Source organism: Notolepis coatsorum, assembly GCF_963971535.1.
Source record: "Notolepis coatsorum genome assembly, chromosome: 8".
Lineage (NCBI taxonomy): Eukaryota > Metazoa > Chordata > Actinopteri > Aulopiformes > Paralepididae > Notolepis > Notolepis coatsorum.
This window is the reverse complement of record NC_140172.1, coordinates 86,263,175-86,282,224: the sequence shown is the minus strand read 5'-3', so window position 1 is coordinate 86,282,224 and position 19,050 is coordinate 86,263,175. Positions and strand designations below refer to the sequence as shown.

The window sequence follows — 19,050 nt, the reverse complement described above, 5'->3', positions numbered from 1 at the left end:
TCCGAAGCCTCTGGATCATATCTGGCCAGAACTTCCCTGATCTCCGGGTTGTCCAGTTTCTGGCAGAACTGCAGGATGGTCCGTCCTCTCTGACCCAGGGCATCTTGGATCTTTTGAAGGGCATCGGTGTCTGTCAGGAGGCCAAAGTGGGAGAAAAGCCCCGTCTGAGCGAAGAGAAAAGGCCATTCCTCTTTGAGCTCCACCATCGTTGGTGCAGGCATTTTGTTCAAGTACCGCTGCAGGATGACGTAGGTCCTCTCCATCAGAAGTTCTGCTCTCTGCCCCACCCATCCCTTCCTCTGTGTACAGACATACAAATACATGTAATGAGTACCCAAGTAACAACAATTAAATTTGATGTCGCCACCTCTGGGAAATTGAGTGGCAAACCTTTAATTTCATGCTATCTCATCATTACTCATTCTGAATATTAAGGTGGCCTTTTTGCTTAATGTGGGATGTTTATTCATGTGTCAATTGACCAAAAGTAAAGTAGATTGCATGCCTGAGTAGATGTTCCGCAGATCCCTTTTCAAAGCCCCCAAGGCTTCCTGTCTCCCCGTCCGGTATGTCTGCTGGGCCCCACCTCACACACCTAGGGATAGGAAGGAATCATAGGTTAACTCAATACTATTGGGGGAAATTATTATTAAATTATATTTTACAAATCGGATACATAATTTAAACATTCAATCCAAATAACCTAAGTTAGTCTAGCATGGCAGTGCCCCTGTAACCCCTAATTGCTCCCAATGGAGTGTGAATGGAGAGGACACTGGCGCTGTTTTGCCACCCGTACACATACCCGTATTGGTTGACAGGACTTCTCATCAGCCTGGACTCTCCTGCCACTCCAGTGTGTCGTCTTCCCTCTCTGCGGCGTCTAGCCTTCTTTAAATACAAGGAGACTAACACTAAACAGCAAAAAAAAATTATGATGCTGTTAAATGATAAGTTCACAATTTGACTGTAGACCCCTCTACCATGAACCTGAAACACAGAACCAATAATTTCACTCATCACTGCAGTGTTGAGCTTACTTCTGTTCATCACATATGGGACATAAGATCTCTCCCTGTGCAAGCTGTGTAAGGATGATGAACCTTCAACCTATTAAAGAAAAGAAAAGAAAATTAGAATCAGTGAAGCAAATGTGACCACTGTGTTTCTGTCCTGTGTGAATAACGGACACGGGAGTCGAGATGGATGGAGCACTTTACTGAGCTGTGAATGGGACACACAACCAGCAGGTTAACCTGTTCCACCCGAGTGTTGCATAAAATTTGCGTTTTTAATATCAAACGTATTCAAGTATTAACATCACTAACATGTCACAAAAGCATGTAGAATGTATATTATCATCAATACGTTAGTTTAGCAATAGGTTAAAAGTGCCATTAGATAGATTAAACTTTTCGATTGGCTGAAGTATATTCCGAGAGGGCGACCATTTTGGAACTTTTGAACCGTGGGAATTTTTCTGAACTACACTTCCTGGAAGATTATAATGGGATTCAAGGTTCAGAGTTCTGTATGAATTATTTCAATAACTGTTATTATTCGGGATAATAAGCCACAAAAGGTAACGTTTGACAAATTTTAAAACGCAGTATAGTTTCTCTTCCCTATACTATTGTTAACATGTAGGAACAATTAGATCTGAAATTAGTTTCAAAACGGTTGCACTGTGGGGAAAATTTAAAAGTACAGTAGATTACAGTAGATTATTATCCGTTATTATACATGCCTGGTGATACTAAATCCAAATTGAACTCAGGCATTTGAAAGATTTTGAAAGATTTGAAATATGAAATATTTGAAATATTATTATAGAATATGATGCTTATAAATGAGCTATAATAAGGTAATTTATAAGCATCATATTCTATAATAATATTTCAAATTGCATTGGTACGGATGGGAGAATTCAGTACTGTATCTACAGAACCTTCGGTTTAATCATCTTCCCTTTATTAATTTCCTTCGATTTTTTTTACACATGATCTCAAGAGGGGACTGAACGAGATCAGTGGCAGTTTTTAATGTTTGGTCATTATTAGCATGGTGTTATTCACTGTCAAAGATGCAAAGAAAAATCATAATTCATATTCTCCTTTGTTTCATCACAATTTAAGCAAGCCTAGTAATAGACACAATATTTCTGACACTGTGAATACATTCCCTGAGGTCCATAGATGTCCCTAGATACCAAGAATATGCAAATTAACCTTTTGATTTTGATTACAGTATTTTATTGTGAAATAATAATTAAATTATGTGAAATCAAAGGATACTGTATGAATGTCACTGTATAACAGAATTAGTTATCAATAACCTACCTGTATAAAGGTTGTTGCAAATATTTTTTCCCCTCATAAATATACCACTATATACATTCATTTCTTATATTAGTTTTAAAATGACCATTTAACAGTGCTCTGAAAATGCTCTGACAAGATCATTCACTGTTTTAAGCACGAACACATAAGGAAGGGAGGGAGAGAGACAGGCCCTGCATTAGGGCTGGGCGATATGACCAAAAACGTTATCGCGATAAAATTATACAATTATTTTCATATAATTCGATATCGATAATTATCGTCGATATAATGTATGTCAAGTTTAATTAACTTATTATGCTGCTGCGAATGTCTCGAGTCGAGTTGATGTCGTCATCAGTCCGTGCACGTTAGAAGTTAGCCGACAAGCGGAATATCTCATGGCAATGTAATAAATATGACACTAAAATACTCTCTTCCGCCACAATATATTGAAACGACGTCCACTGTATACCACACACTACTATGAACGTGGCCTCAGAATTCACCCCGCACACATACTCTGCACGTAAATATATAAAACATCGCTGTGCAAGCTAGTTAGCCTAGCCAGCCTGTTGTCTTATTATGCTGCTGCGAATGTCTCGAGTCGAGTTGATGTCGTCATCAGTCCGCGCACGTTAGAAGTTAGCCGACAAGCGGAATATCTCATGGCAATGTAATAAATATGACACTAAAATACTCTCTTCCGCCACAATATATTGAAACGACGTCCACTGTATACCACACACTACTATGAACGTGGCCTCAGAATTCACCCCGCACACATACTCTGCACGTAAATATATAAAACATCGCCGTGCAAGCTAGTTAGCCTAGCCAGCCTGTTGTTCCTAAGCGGTGTATTCCATGACAATGTGCTCAATATGATACTAAAATACTCTCTTCCGCCACAATATATTGAAACGACGTCCACTGTATACCACACACTACTATGAACGTGGCCTCAGAATTCACGCCGGACACATACTCGGCACGTAAATATATAAAACATCAGTAGGGAGCAGCTAGCTTAGCACAAGGACTGGAAGCAGTAGGAAGCAGCTAGCCTAGCTTAGCACAAGGGCTGGAAGCAGTAGGGACCAGCTAGCCTACTAGCCTAGCTATTAGCTTCAGCTAGGAGGCACGCATAGCGGTTAATATAACATTCTCTACCATGAAAAAACAAACACACCACTACTCCGCTGGCGTTTGCAATCGAAAGCATACATACAACATACAACATAATCGACATTATTGCCATGCAGTACTCACCAGTCTTAACGATGCAGAGAGAGACATGAGGTACGTAGCTGCCAGGAAGCTGCCGCACAGGTGCATTCTGGGAGGCGGGGCACAAGCGCAGTGCAGTCTGGGTGATGAGACAATGACGACAAACAGCATACGTTGAACAGCATTCGTTGATTCAACATTTATTAGATATTGGCATTTCAATCATTAAAATGCAACCACAAAACAATATTGATTCAATGACATGTTTTCAACATTAGTCAATTGCTTCAGCGGTTAATGGGTGATTCACCATCAATCGTCGACCTTAACCAAAAATCAAGCATTTTGACCATAAATCAACATTGAATTAACACCTTTTGCTATCTGGGCTCAAAGGCGCTAAAAACAAAATTACAAACATCTCAAAACAAACTGGTCAGACTACTGCTTGACCTTACTCCTAGAACCCACCTCACCCCTGCCCACTTTGCCAACCTAGGATGGCTTAGAGTAGACGACAGAGTACAGCAACTTGCAATGGGCCTGGTCTACAAGATACACTACACGACCAAGGTACCCATGTACATGTCAAAATACTTCCCAAAGGTCAGTGAATACCACGATCACAACACCAGAGGGAGCTCCACAAATCATGTTAAACCCAGATTCGGCTCAAACAAGGGACTAAACACGTTTCGCAATTATGCCACATCAATGTGGAACGCCCTACCCAAAGCTGTAAAGGAATGTGAATCACTACCCACTTTCAAAAACACTCTCAAAGAACACCTACGGGAGACTGCAATTCGAAACTGGCCCCTGTAAATGGCCTAACACAACCCCCTCCAATGTACAGTAAATTACCAAGTATGGTTTTGTCAATATTCCAATGTACAGTTTTGCTTGTACAGTTGTACAGTGTCCCCCACCCACCCCTCCTACCCAACCCCCCCCCCCCCCCCACCCACCCAACCACCTCCAATGTACAGTTCCCCCCACCCCCCCCCCACCTACCCAACCTCCTCCAATGTACAGTTTCTACGTCAAATGTATATACTCTCTTTTCTGGACTCTTTTCGTATCATAAACAGTACTGTATTTGCAAATCTGGTATGTCATAAATGTATAGATGTAGCAGTAGGCCTACTGTCTATCTGTATGTCATGTATGTCATATATGTTATGATGAATTGAAAATGGGGGACCCTGATTTAAACAAGACTATTATGTTGAGACAATGAACACACGACCGTGTGGTTTCATAACTTTATTCGACTGACGGTTACGTTACAACACCAGCCCTACCTCGAGCGCTAACCACGCCCGTCTATTAAAGGCACAGTAGCCTACAGTGTAACTGCTAGTATGTCACAACCTATACGTAGCATAACAGGACATAACATTTTCCCCCCCTTCCCTTTTGCAACAGCAATAGAACATTCCAGTCCATGAACAGAAACTGAACACTTCAGTCCACCAAACCTGTGGCATTTACCCAGTAACATAGTCCCCATGCCAAGCGGGTGGAGCCCTCACCCTCTGAGGGCGAGCAGGCTGGGGAGCAGGGTCTGGTGGTTGTGGTGGGTTACCTCCCACCCTGGTTGCTTCCAAGCGGGGCTGCCAACTGCGGGTTGCAGCTTGGCTCGGGGATGATGCGGGCAGTGTCGGGGCACCGACCTTATGCAGGCGGTTTGAGTGCCAGCAAGAACCATCATCTAGTCTGTAGGTGGCCGGACCCAGTTGACGGGTCACTCGGAGGGGTGCTGACCAGTATGAGCTCAGCTTGTTCTTGCGGTTGGCGTGTTTAATCCTGACCCAATCCCCTGCTGACATAGCGGGGGTCTGTACTCTGTGAGAGGCATCATACCTCCGTTTCATCTGAGCCTGTGAGCTTTGGACCTGATCTCTGGCCTTCTCGAGCCCAGGGCTCTCGCATGCAGGGGCCGGTTCAGCTCTCAAGCAGTCTAGTGGTTGTTTCATTTCTCGCCCAATCATGAGCAGAGCCGGAGAGACCCCTGTGGTGGAGTGCTTGGATGCCCGGATGGTCAGGAGAGTTTGGGTGAGTGCAGCGCTGAAGGTTTTCCCCTCCTCCAGGCAGGCTCGGATTCCATTCTTCAGTGATTTGTTTAGGCGTTCAACGCCGCCGTTACTTTCAGGATGGTAGACCGACGTCCTGATGTGCCTGATGGACCTCAGTGACAGGAACTCCGAGAACTCTGCCGAAATGAATTGAGGCCCATTGTCTGTGGTGACGACACTGGGCAGGCCCCAGCGCCCAAACAGCTTGACGAGGTTGTCGGTGATGCTCTGTGTGGTGATGGAGCTGAGTTCGATGGCTTCTGGCCACTTTGAGTGTAGGTCGTGCACGACCATCAGGTAGCGGGCATGTGCCGGGGCCCCATGAAGCTCTCCGCATAGGTCAACCTGAATGTGCTCCCACGGCGCGGACGGCCACGGGGTCGGGGTGAGGGGTGCTGTAGCCGGCTGGCCCGTTTTCACACTCAGCAGGCAGCAGGTACAGTTGCGCACCAGCTCCTCTACGTCGCCGTCTATGTGAGGCCACCACACTGTGTCTCTGTGCGTCTCTGTGCGTTGTTTCAACTTAACCACCCCCAGGTGGCCGTCGTGCGCCATGTGCAATACCCTGGCCCTCAGCGCCTCTGGTATAATAGCGCGGTGACCGCGGGCGAGGCACACCTCCCCCCAGCAGGAGAGCTCGTCGCGGACTCGGCGGTAGGGGAGCAGTCTGTCCTCCACCGTGGCTGGCCAGCCGTCCTGGATATAGGCACGGAGATTTGTAAATGTCTCATCTTCAGCCGCAGCCTGCTGCAGCTCAGCCAGCGTGACTACTGCGCTGAGCGGTCCATGCAGCATGTGGACCCAGTCCACGTCGTCCTCCTGTTCAGGACTCGCCTCACCCGCCACTTTTGTCGTAGAGACGGCTCTCGAAAGAAGGTCAGCTACCGTGTTAGAGCGCCCTGGCATAAACTCGAGTCCGAAGTTGTACTGATTCAGTAGCCTCATAGGCTTGTGCCCCGCCCCTCGGGTCGCCAGCAGCGCTGTCAGAGACTGATGATCTGTGCGAATGGTGAACGCCCTGCCATACAGGTAGACATGCCAGCGTTCGCAGGCCCACAGACAGGCGAGGGCCTCCCTTTCCCCCACGAGTATTTCTGCTCGGCTGGTGTGAGGGCCCGAGAGGCAAAAGCCACTGGACGCTCTACCCCTCCATGAACCTGGGATAGCACGGCGCCGAGCGCCACCCCAGAGGCGTCACAGGTGACCAAGGTGGGCGCGGTCAGGCTGAAATGCGCCAGTGTTGGCGGGGACGTGAGCTGCCGTTTGATGACGCGCACAGCCTCCCGGCAGGCCGGGGTCCAGTCCCATACCGCATCCTTGCGTAACAGCTGGCGCAGAGGGGACGTCGAGTCAGAATAGTGTGGCATGAACCGGAGGTAGTAGGCAGCCATGCCCAGAAAAGAAGACAGCTTGGACGGCGACTGCGGGTCCGGCAGGGACAGGATTGCTTCGGTGTGGGACATGATCGGGGTGATACCCTCCCTGGAGAGCCTGAACCCCAGGAACTCGACCTCAGTAGCTCCAAATGTACACTTCTCCGCGTTGAGTGTGACCCCGTGTTGCTTGAAGCGCTGGAAGACCTGCTCCAGGCGAGCGTCGTGGAGTGCAGCGGTGGGCGCATGCACCACCACATCATCCAAGTAGATGCTGACCCCCTGGATGCCAGCCAAAATGAGCGACATTATTTTCTGAAAACAGCTTGGGGCTGATGACAGGCCAAAAGCCATGCGCTTGTACCTGAAAACCCCCACATGTGTGACAAACGCTGTGAGGTCCATACTGCCCGGTGCCAGGGGAACCTGCAGGTAGCCGTGACGTAAATCCATTTTACTGAAAATCGTGGAGCCATGGAAATGGCTAGTCAGCTCCTCCGATGTGGGGAGGGGATACTTGTCAGGGATGATGGCTTTGTTTACGTCTTTCAGATCGTGGGCCACGTTCTGAACTCCGGGTGCAGGTGACGTCACAGGCTCATGCACCGCGCGGGAAAACTTGCGCGCCTCAGAGATAGCTGTCTCCAACTGTTTTCCAATCACTACTGCATCAGCTAGTGTCATGGCGTCCGGCTCTAATAACAGTCTCTCCCTCAGTTGAGCACACAATGTTCTTTCAATCGGCTGGTCGACTATGAGTCCATCCTCCAAGTTCCTAAAATCACAATGCTTGGCTAGCTCCCGCAAGGCAGACACATATTGCGAAACAGTCTCACCAGACCTATGTGCTCTCTGGCGGAACTCAAAACGGTACATCCGACGGCTTCTTCCCGAGCTAAAATGCGACTTCAGAGCCTCGGTAGCAGTAGAGTACTGATCGTCGGCTAATATAAGCGTAGCATAAATCCGTTGCCCCTCCTGTCCGAGGCAGTGTCGCAGAAGTGCGCACTTTCTAGCTTCTTCCAGATCCTCCAGTCCCAACGCCAATAAATAGTCCTCAAATGACGTTAGCCATCTAACCCATGGAACCGCTGGGTCACCGGGAACAGGTAGAAACGGTGGTGGCGGTGGTAAAACGAAATCAGCCATCCTCGTTCGCCAATTATTATGTTGAGACAATGAACACACGACCGTGTGGTTTCATAACTTTATTCGACTGACGGTTACATTACAACACCAGCCCTACCTCGAGCGCTAACCACGCCCGTCTATTAAAGGCACAGTAGCCTACAGTGTAACTGCTAGTATGTCACAACCTATACGTAGCATAACAGGACATAACAAAGACGAAAGTCTTTCTCTGGTCTGCATCCCCTTAACAATTGTATGTATTGAGCTGTACTGTACCCATTCTGCAATCTGTTAATAAAGTTTTCAATCAATCAATAAAACTGAGAACGAGGTTAGCATCCCCTTATTGCGTGTATTGAGTTGTACAGTACGCGTGTACCCATTCTGCAATATGTTAATAAAAGTTTTCAATCAATCAATCAAACCTACTCTTAAGTATGACTTTATTATTATTATACCTGTATCACTGTACATATTAGTACTACAACTCTGTACATACATCAGTAGAAGCCCAATCTATATATTTTATACCCAGTTTAATTACCTGTACATATTATATTCCTGTTGCACTTTACTGTTACTGTTACTGGTTGGATGCCAAATTTATTTTCGTTGTAGTGTACTTGTGCTGTGATGATGAGTGACAATACGTTTGAATCTAATCTGATCAAAATGTTCCTACTAGGAAATTGGAATTTCCGACCTCCGTCAAACGTAGCCCCGCTCCCGACCTCTGACGTCACCACGCCCTTGTAGTCGTCATTCCGACGTACCAAAACAGAAACCTAGCAGGAACCGTTTCTGCTCATGGTGTCGCTTTTCCAAAACAACTCCCTGATCTCTACGAAAGACGCAAGTACTTTTAATACTTTAGGTTACTTCATGTTTTTGTAAACACGCTAACGTATAAAGGCGCATGGTTTTGACCGCAAACGTCACGTAATTTGAATAAACACTGCTCAAACGTCCATTTTATGTCCTTAAACCAAACAGTTTACATTTAAACGCGTTATCACTCGTCCAGAAACACAACTGTTAGATAATCAGCAATATTTGATATATAACGTTATGTGTGTTTTTATTATTTTGGTGTGTAGAATATCCCTCGACTGACAGGAAGTCGGGAGGGACTTTCCCAACGGGGGGCGCCATTTTGTGAATTTGGAATTTAATATTATTATTATAGCGTGTTACTTTTTAGGAGTTTAATGTAGCAAAGGTGAGGACAGAGTTGTAAAGATACAGTAGTTTTTCTTTTATCAGGTATATTCTAAATTAAGTATTTATTTAAACATCTGGTCTATTCTAGATGTATTTACACACCTGGTCCATTCTAGGTTTTGATTGATTGATTGAAAATTGTATTAACAGATTGCAGAATGGGTACAATACAGTACAGCTCAATACACACAATTGTTGAGGGGATGCAGACCAGAGAAATACTTTCGTCTTGTTTACATTAGGGTACCCATGTGGCCATGTACATGTCAAAATACTTCCCAAAGGTCAGTGAATACCACGACCACAACACCAGAGGGAGCTCCACAAATCATGTTAAACCCAGATTCAATGCAATTATGCCACATCAATGTGGAACGCCCTACCCACAGCTGTAAAGGAATGTGAATCACTACCCACTTTCAAAACCACTCAACGAGCACCTACGGGAGACTGCAATTCGAAACTGGTCCCTGTAAATGTCCTAACCCAACCCCCTGCAATCAGGGCCGTAGCCAGGGTTTAGAAATTAGGGAGGTCCATTTATTTTTTTGGCCCAGACCGGCCCACTATAATCGGTCGGACACCACCCACCAGTACACCATCCTTACGGTCCCCTTAAATATGCGTACCTACTGTACTATTCCCCCCCCCCAACCCATTACAAAGCTGGGTAGTAAGTGCCATGGACAAGTGGACCAGTGTACTCACTCGCTCTTGGCTGAATCTTGTTTTGGGTGGTGATGTAAAAACACCTGCATCATAGCAGGCTCAGGATGGGCAACGTAGTCTATAGCCTGTTCATCCCTGTCTCTCTCCTCCACAACCTGGCTTGACTAGACATAAGGAGAGAGATGATTACAATTAACTGGTACATTCAGGTCCAGAATTGTTGGAATCCCCTGACAAAGATGTGCAAAAAGCTGTACAATTTAAACAATACCATACTGGTAATGAGAAAATAGTTGTTTATTCAATGAATGCATGGAGCAGTTCCATCTTATTTCATTTGATACTAACTACTCAGTTCATACAGATTTCAAGTATTCAAATATCAATGATGAATATTGCATAAGGTTTACACAGTTAATAGATCACCTTCTTGTTTTATATTCATCTTATATGGCAATTAAATCAATGGTGTGTTTGTTTGGGGAGTTTGACCTATGTGCCTACTAGAGTTGTTCCGATACCGATACCGGTATCGGAAATGCCGCCGATACTGCCTAAAATGCTGGTATCGGTATCGGCGAGTACACGTAAATTCTAGCCTCCGATCCCATGATGTAATTTATCTCCTGCCGAGTCCTGCGGAGAGTGAGGATTATAAAATGAACATGTTTTAAAGTGTGATGCTGTGTCATTTTAACAGCAGATACACTTTCTTAAATTCCATTGTCCCCGACAGTGCGGTGTGACGGGGAGCTCGGACGGGAATCGGGATGTGTTTGGCTGGTGTTATGATAGCATTAGCTGGAAAGATAGCTAGTTGGAACAACATCCGCTTTAACGTTACATCAAATCAGATGATCGCCTGTCCTTTTTCCAGGACCTAACACTGTCCGTGACCGTCTATCAACAATAATGCACCCACGGTGAATTGTATTTAAGTTAAGTAGCTACGGACTAGCGTTAGCTGACTATTACTAACGTTATCAAATGTCAATGCGGGAAGACGAGCTAGGTCAGTTAGCTTAGCTTGATAACGTTACCGTGTCTAAAGTTGGTGCATAATCCAGCAATAATGGCTGCAGACCTGCAAGCAAAGTACAGCAAGTGCCAAAGGATAAGAGTCTGAGGCGGAGTTTCAAAAGAGAATGTTGAATATTTATTTTGCATCAAAAATCACAACATGAACGTTCTATCTGCCACTAGCTTACAGACTGAATATGGTATATCTGCAGAGCCACTGAGTAGCGAGTGCAACACCGTTTAATGTCCGTGTGGATCATTGGAGTAGGGTATATCTGCAGTGCTGTAGCCCATACTCATTGATTAATGATACTAATACAAATCTATACAATCACCTGTTGTTGAATAAATACCATTACTTTCTAGTTATTACTAAAACACAGTATAACAGTATCCGAAAAAAAAAATATATATATATAATTTATATAATATTTTTTATTTCTTTTTTTTTATGCACTGGTATCGGATAAATATCGGTATCGGCCGATACCCAAAGCTTAGGTATCGGAATCGGATCGGAAAGGGAAAAATGGTATCGGAACATCTCTAGTGCCTACCACGTGAAGGTGCATGATCAATGGACAGCACAAAAACAATTTGTGTAGGTGGAGACTAGAGCTACCACAGATAGTAATAAGTTATTAAGAGTAAGTAATCCATACCATATATATCCTAATAGTTACCTTATTACCATACTTGGCTGAAAACAAACTTTGCTGCCTGTTGTGAATGTGTTTTTCCGTGTAGGCTAATACATAAGTAGGCATACATTTTTGCAGTTGAGGAAAAATTTGCAGTTGAGTAGGCTATAATGTGCTGTGTTTTTATGTCTTCCATCGAGGACCACCTTGGAAATAAGTGTTAATGCTTGTTAATGAATGCTTTTAGGTGATATCCTCAGGAATACAAATTGGTCAAGATCATTTGTTTTTATGATGTGTTTTTAATTTCCAAATAAATCTAATCAAATAAAAAAGCAGTTTTTGCAGTTGAGCTACTGGTGTTGTATATTATACAGCCTTTTCATGCATCTTTATCAAGGGAACCCTTATCCTAATGATTTAAAAAATAATATTATGATGATACGATATGGACCTAGTAGTTGGGTCATCTGTGGCACTTAGTTTCTCAATGGATTTTTTAAAAAGGCGGGGGAAATTTGTGAGAGACCAAAATCCAAAATGGCTGCCGTGGAAATTAACTTTTTAATGGTTTGACCTACAATGATGCCCAATACATGGTACCAGCCCCCTCTCAGTCATGTACCAGCCCCTCTCAGTCATGTACCAGCCAGCCCCTCTCAGTCATGTACCAGCCCTCTCTCAGTCATGTATACCAGCCCCCTCTGTCATCTACCAGCCCCCTCTCAGTCATGTACCACAGCCCCATCTGAGTCATGTACCAGCCCCCTCTCAGTCATGTACCAGCCCCCTCTCAGTCATGTACCAGCCCCCTCTCAGTCATGTACCAGCCCCATGTACCAGCCCCCTCTCAGTCATGTACCAGCCCCCTCTCAGTCATGTACCAGCCCCCTCTCAGTCATGTACCAGCCCCCTCTCAGTCATGTACCAGCCTCCTCTCAGTCATGTACCACAGCCCCATCTCAGTCATGTACCATAGCCCCATCTCAGTCATGTACCACAGCCCCCTCTCAGTCATGTATACCAGCCCCCCTCTCAGTCATGTATACCAGCCCCCTCTCAGTCATGTACCAGCCCTCTCTCAGTCATGTACCAGCCCCCTCTCAGTCATGTACCAGCCAGCCCCCTCTCAGTCATGTACCACAGCCCCCTCTCAGTCATATACCACAGCCCCCTCTCAGTCATGTACCACAGCCCCCTCTCAGTCATGTACCAGCCCCTCTCAGTCATGTACCAGCCCCCTCTCAGTCATGTACCACAGCCCCCTCTCAGTCATGTACCAGCCCCATCTCAGTCATGTACCAGCCCCCCTCTCAGTCATATACCTGCACGACTGGCGGGGGGGTGCTTAGTAAGAGATGTGATTGGGCCAGCCCAGTGTCAGTCAGTACCAATGGGCCGATGTCTCAGCCTAGTAGTGGGCCGGTCGTTGACCAAAAAAAAATATATAATATAATTATATATATATAATTTTTTTTTTTTTTTTTAATCGTTACAAATAGTTACCGAGGTCCGGACCTCGGTGACCTCATAGCTGGCTACGGCCATGCCTGCAATGTACAGTTACCCGCCTACCCAACCCCCCCCCCCACCCAACCACCTCCAATGTACAGTTACCCCCCCACCCCACCTACCCAACCTCCAATGTACAGTTATATACTCTCTTTTTTAGACCCTTTTTGTATCACAAACAGTAATGTATTTGTATATCTGGTATGTCATAAATGTCTAGATGTAGCAGTACTGTCTATCTGTATGTCATGTATGTCATGTCCTGATGAATTGAAAATGGGGGACCCTGATGTAAACAAGACGGAAGTCTTTCTCTGGTCTGCATCCCCTTAACAATTGTGTGTATTGAGCTGTACTGTATTGTAACCATTCTGCAATCTGTTAATACAATTTTCAATCAATCAAGGGTCCCCCATTTTCAATTCATCATAGGTAATGTAACTGAGGGGTACAATTCCCTGACTGTATTGAATAAGTATGGTATCATTAAACCACTACTGAGTTATGTACATTACTACTGGCCATACAGTACACATGTATATGAGATGAACACCCACACAATAACACGGCTTAACAAGAAAGTACTGTTTATAATAATATTTATTAGAAGAGCACCAAGATTATCTTACATTTATTAAGATTGAGAGTTGCGCTTGTAAGGCGAAGAATGTGCATGAATAGGTCAAGAGCGTAAGTCCATGAGCATATTACGAAGGGGATAATTAATACCACCTGTAGCATAAGAATTATATATGGTACACTAGTAGGTCAGCTGGAGATACTAGGGGGGTTCCCTCCGGTTGTAAGCCAGCAGGGGAGAGGATTTGTCGGTAGCAAAAGTCTGGATCAACGAGGAATAAGGAGACTCCAGGTACAGGAGACAGTGCAATAATCCCTTGATCCGTAGACAAAGCAACAGCTATTCTCCGGTGTGCAGTGCCGCATGGAGGAAAGCTAGCCAGCCTCAGAGTCCTAGAGGCGGGCTCGACGGTGCTCCTCACAGGGTAAATCCCACACGGTAGTGGGTGTAGACGATTCTCTGCTCCAACAGCCACAGGACCAAAGCATTATAATCCAGCCGAAAGGGGCTCTGTAGTCGTCGGTGTAGGTTATCCAGTGTACATATCCACACGGTTCTCGTCTAGGGCTCCTCGGATGACGGCACAAGGTTAGGCCGCCCAGCCTGGATAAGCACACTAGCTCGGTACGATGAAACGTTGGTAATGCTGGTCACTGTAGAACGGTAGCCGCACGATACACTATACATAATAGACTATTACTTAATAATAGAATAGGTCGAACTCGACGATACAGCGTTAAACTCTGACACTTCAGCTATCAATTCGCACGCGGTCTCAAGGCTCTATTTCGGGGCAAAACGGGCCCACTTCACAGCACGTTGTATCGTGGTGTGAGGCTTCAACTTGTTACGGTAACACGTTTCGGGTAACTAAATGCTGTATCCACCTGCAACGTATTTATACGTAAGGTGAACAATCTAGTACCAGCCTTATTTCTGTCTCATATTACTGCGCAGAACCGGGCATGTCCAGGCATGTCTTAGCGGTGACTTTGAACTAGACATTGGGGGTATGGCCGTGGCGCCTAGGGGATCGCTGTCCAATAGGAGAACGAATATTATGGTCTGGCCTGTACTAGGTAAAGGGATATTCCGTGTATATGTACAAAGAATATACAAGGGATATCAGACGATATACAAATACTATACAATATATCTCAAGTAATAAATATATATATTCGGTTTAATCTGACCCTTTGTAACAGGTAAAGTATTTAAACATCTGGTATATTCTAGGTGAAGTATTTAAACATGGATACTCTAGTCCAGCTGAAGAAGAACCCGTTCCTGAAAGGTCTCTTTAGAAGTCCGCCTCCTGACCTGCAGTACGATCATTCCTCGGGTAAGGAACACAGTACTGGAATGTTTTTGTATTTCATGGCAAACGTACAAAACGTTGCTACAATGTAATTTCCGGTCTCTCTTTCTTCATCTTTCTGTTCCGTTAGCTCTGTTAACTGACTGTTATGCCAACTGGCTAGCTCAGTGGTGTAACAGTTCATAGGGGTCCCCTCTCAATGCACTACACCAGGGATTGGCAATTAAGTTTGGCCTCGGGACACATTTTTTCCAAGCCATTATATGGCGGCCCAGAACCAAAAACAATGGCTCATTTAATAAATTGATAGTGAAAGAATGTTAACTCTGTGACATACCACCTTATAACTAAGACATACATTTGTGGCAGAGGCAGACCATTTATCAAAATAAATGAGCTGCATAGGTGGCATAATAAATTAGCAGTTTTTTCTACTTTCCATTACTATATATATAATAAATGTGTTGACTGACCATGTAACAGAGTCTAATTAATTAGGCTAATGATTTGACATAGGCCTACTTTTTATTCTCATAATTATTACCCCATCCTCCATGACGTAGGACACATCACATTATTACTCGATTCAATGTTTGCACTGAACATTATACCTTTGTCTTTTTGCCATTTTATTATAAAACCAGAGACGAGTGCCTCTCTCTATCCTCCATTACGTGCAACCAGCCCGTCCGTCTGACGGCCCTTATGTGGAGCGCACTGGACTATTGAGAAACAATACTACTAAAAAGACAGGAAAGAATAGAGAAATGGGAAATGTAGAGGAGGTAGGTTTTTAGGCAGGCATGAGTCAGGCTACTGCAGGTCGATTTGGGAGGAAAACTTGTTGTTCCACGAGAGATAGATAGCACTAACTTGAGGCCTGACCTAGTATTATGGTCTGTTAGTCAGCAAGGATTCAGTGGAGGAGGCGTATGAAAGGAAAAAGCTTAGATATGCAGACGTGGCAGCAGAAACTGAACAGAGAGGATGGAAATCTTGGGTTTGTCCAGTGGAAGTAGAATGCAGAGGATTTATAGCACCAACGACTATCATTATTGGAAGAATTGGGGATTCGTGGATGGAGTTTGCGAAAAGCGGTAAATTAAATGTCGGAAGAAGCATTGAAAGCATGTGTGAGATCAGTTCTCCTGTATGGTTCATAAACGTGGGCAATGACAAAAAGGGTGATGGTGGTGTTAAGAAGCTGTGATCGGAAGATGTTGAGGTATGTGGCGGGAGTCAGATGGCAGGATGGGAGGACCAGTGCAGAGGTGGATGAGATCTGCAGTGTCAGGGAAATGGCTTTCAAGGTGAGATATGTACGTCTCAGGTGGTTTGGACATGTGAGAAGATCGGAGGAGAGGGGGGGGGGGGGGGTTGAGGGGTCGAGGAGATGATTGTGGATGGGCGGAGGCCGAGAGGTAGACCGAAGCAGACGTGGAGGGCAGCGTTTCCGTTAGCCGGTAATTAACGGTATTTGACCGGCAAAATCTGGTGAAGTCCGACATATCTAATCTCTCCGGTCATAATGTCCGGTGAAAATAATTCCCTCTAAACACAATTAGATTATTTGAATTGTATTAAAATAGGCTAAAATTAAATAGCCTATGCGATGAACGAAACAATCATTACATTTGTCGTTGCTTCACCAAGCAGCCGGTCAATGACATCCTGTGTCAGCGAGCTGGCAGCTGATATATTTACGTGAAGCATGGCTTGGCAGGGTGCAGTACTCCAATTCAGCCATTGGCAATTCAGCTGTTGGGTGGGGGCGCTGCTGACACCGCTGCTCTGCTCTGTCTGCTCCAGTGCTCCGTGCTTCACGTAAATATATCAGCAGCCAGCTCGCTGACACAGGATGTCATTGACCGGCTGCTTGGTGAAGCAACGACAAATGTAATGATTGTTTCGTTCATCGCATAGGCTATTTAATTTTAGCCTATTTTAATACAATTCAAATAATCAAATTGTGCTTAGAGGGAATTATTTTCACCGGACATTATGAGCAGCAGCACCAAGTCGTTGGGAGGTGGAGATATACATCACGGCGCAAACCCACGATAATGTTGCCGTCTCTCTGCCAAATTTCTCAGTTCTTCGCTTGATATAATTAATACAAATGTCCAATATAACGGAATTCGTTAGCTCATAAAAATTTGATTATAACAGACTGCTGTTTATTAAGGTCGGGCAGACTGCCCACCGACACCTCAAGTCGGCAGCAGCACGCAGTCTCGAGGGACTTATTTTATTTGGAATATATTAATGACTGTATATACGCAAAAGTAGTCTAGTTTTAAGTTAAAATATTATAAATGCCTTGATGATGTCATTCTTTATATAGGCCTATCAATTGTTTTTAAGCTCAATAAACTCTGACCGGAATTTATCCCATTTGTCCGGTAGATTGAAATCTACCGGACACTCAGACCTGCAAAAAAAAATTCTAACGGAAACCCTGGTGGAGGGGATGCGTGGAGAATAATATGAGGGATCTGGATCTAAATCACGATTAGACTTCAATGTCGGAGCTTATCAAACCTGTTCTCAGGACTGGATTACACTACATGTTCCTCGATGTAGGAGATTATCAAACCTGCTTTCAGGACTGGATTGCACTAGGCTACATTTTCCTAGAGCCATATGAAATCCGCGTTCACGGAATCGTGGACGGAATCGCGGAATTGAGCAATAAAAATGGAATCAACTGTAAAAAAACTAAAATAATTTTACTTTTTAATTTTTTTTTTACGTTGTGGGACTTGTACAGCACTTTGTTCAACTTTGTCAGTGCTGTAAAGTTTAAACCTTTTTAAATCTTAGACAAACAAAACACTTTGCTTTCATGAAATATTGTAAGCCGTCATTTGAGGCTTTATAAAAGCAGCACAATGAACACAAATCTGTCAGTGCCGAGTCCGACCTCATCTTAAATAATAAACAGCATTGCTTGTTGTAGTTAACAAAGAGAGGCAGAGTTGATTTAGCAAAAAAAAATATATATATATATCTTTATTTTTTTTAATAATCAAATTTTATTTTCATATTCGAATCCCATGCCCATCTAACGAAGCTTCGAAGTATTTAAGACAGCCCTATTAAATGGACTGTTATATATCTTATTAAATTGTGGAAATTTATTCATTCCCACTTATTAGACACTATTTCTGATGGTAAAATGAGCGTACAAAGCAAAATACAGAATTTGGAAAAAAATAAAATGGAATTTGATAAAAAATAAAACGGATTTCATATGGCTCTACATTTTCCTCAGGTTTATCAAAGTTTATCAAACCTGCTCTCGGGTCAATAACCTGACTCTTGGAATAACCTACAAAGCACTTTGAATATTGATTCCCTGATACCGTTGGGACATTTTAGAAATATGCTTATAAATCGTAATGTTTTTTAATGTAACTGTTTTAACTAGGAATAGTTTTTTTTAACTAATGTTAATATTTGTTCTTATTGTCTCACTTATTGTTTTTGTCATGTTCTTTTCTTTCTGCTTGTAATATATAATCTAATCTAATGTAATCTCGGCATCATTAGAAATAAGGGTCCACCCCTCCAATTAGAATTCAATAAAGAATTAATTAAATAAATAATTGAATTAAGTAAAGTAAAATATTATATTGTCTTACGTTAGCTCTGCTAATGGCTAAAATAAAGAACATGTGAAGTACTTTAATGTTGTGTATTTTTCTTGTATTTAGAGCTTTTCCGGATATCAACCTTCGCTCGTTTCCCATCGTGTAGCGTCACAGAACGGAGTCTGGCCCGGGCTGGCTGGTACTACACTGGCCTGGGAGACAGAGTACAGTGCTTCAGGTACTACTAGTCCCAGGGTTCACACAAGGTCCTTAACACTTTGGGTGCCGGGAACCGTCTTTAGACGTCATTCCCGGCCATGCTCAAGTTGCCGGAGGACGCTTTACGTCGTCCTTATATCAATA

At 44.1% G+C, this 19,050-nt stretch overlaps 1 protein-coding gene across 1 annotated transcript in view; it reads left to right on the top strand.

Annotated features, from left to right (window-relative positions):
- Window positions 1–8,907: 8,907 nt before the first annotated feature.
- Window positions 8,908–19,050, top strand: part of birc2 (baculoviral IAP repeat containing 2) — a 99,783-nt gene continuing 89,640 nt past the window's right edge. The window contains exons 1-3 of the mRNA XM_084319598.1: window positions 8,908–8,985; window positions 15,013–15,118; window positions 18,811–18,925. Of these exons, the coding sequence (XP_084175724.1) occupies window positions 8,941–8,985; window positions 15,013–15,118; window positions 18,811–18,925 (266 nt within the window). The 5' untranslated portion in view covers window positions 8,908–8,940. The remainder of the gene's footprint in view (window positions 8,986–15,012; window positions 15,119–18,810; window positions 18,926–19,050) is intronic.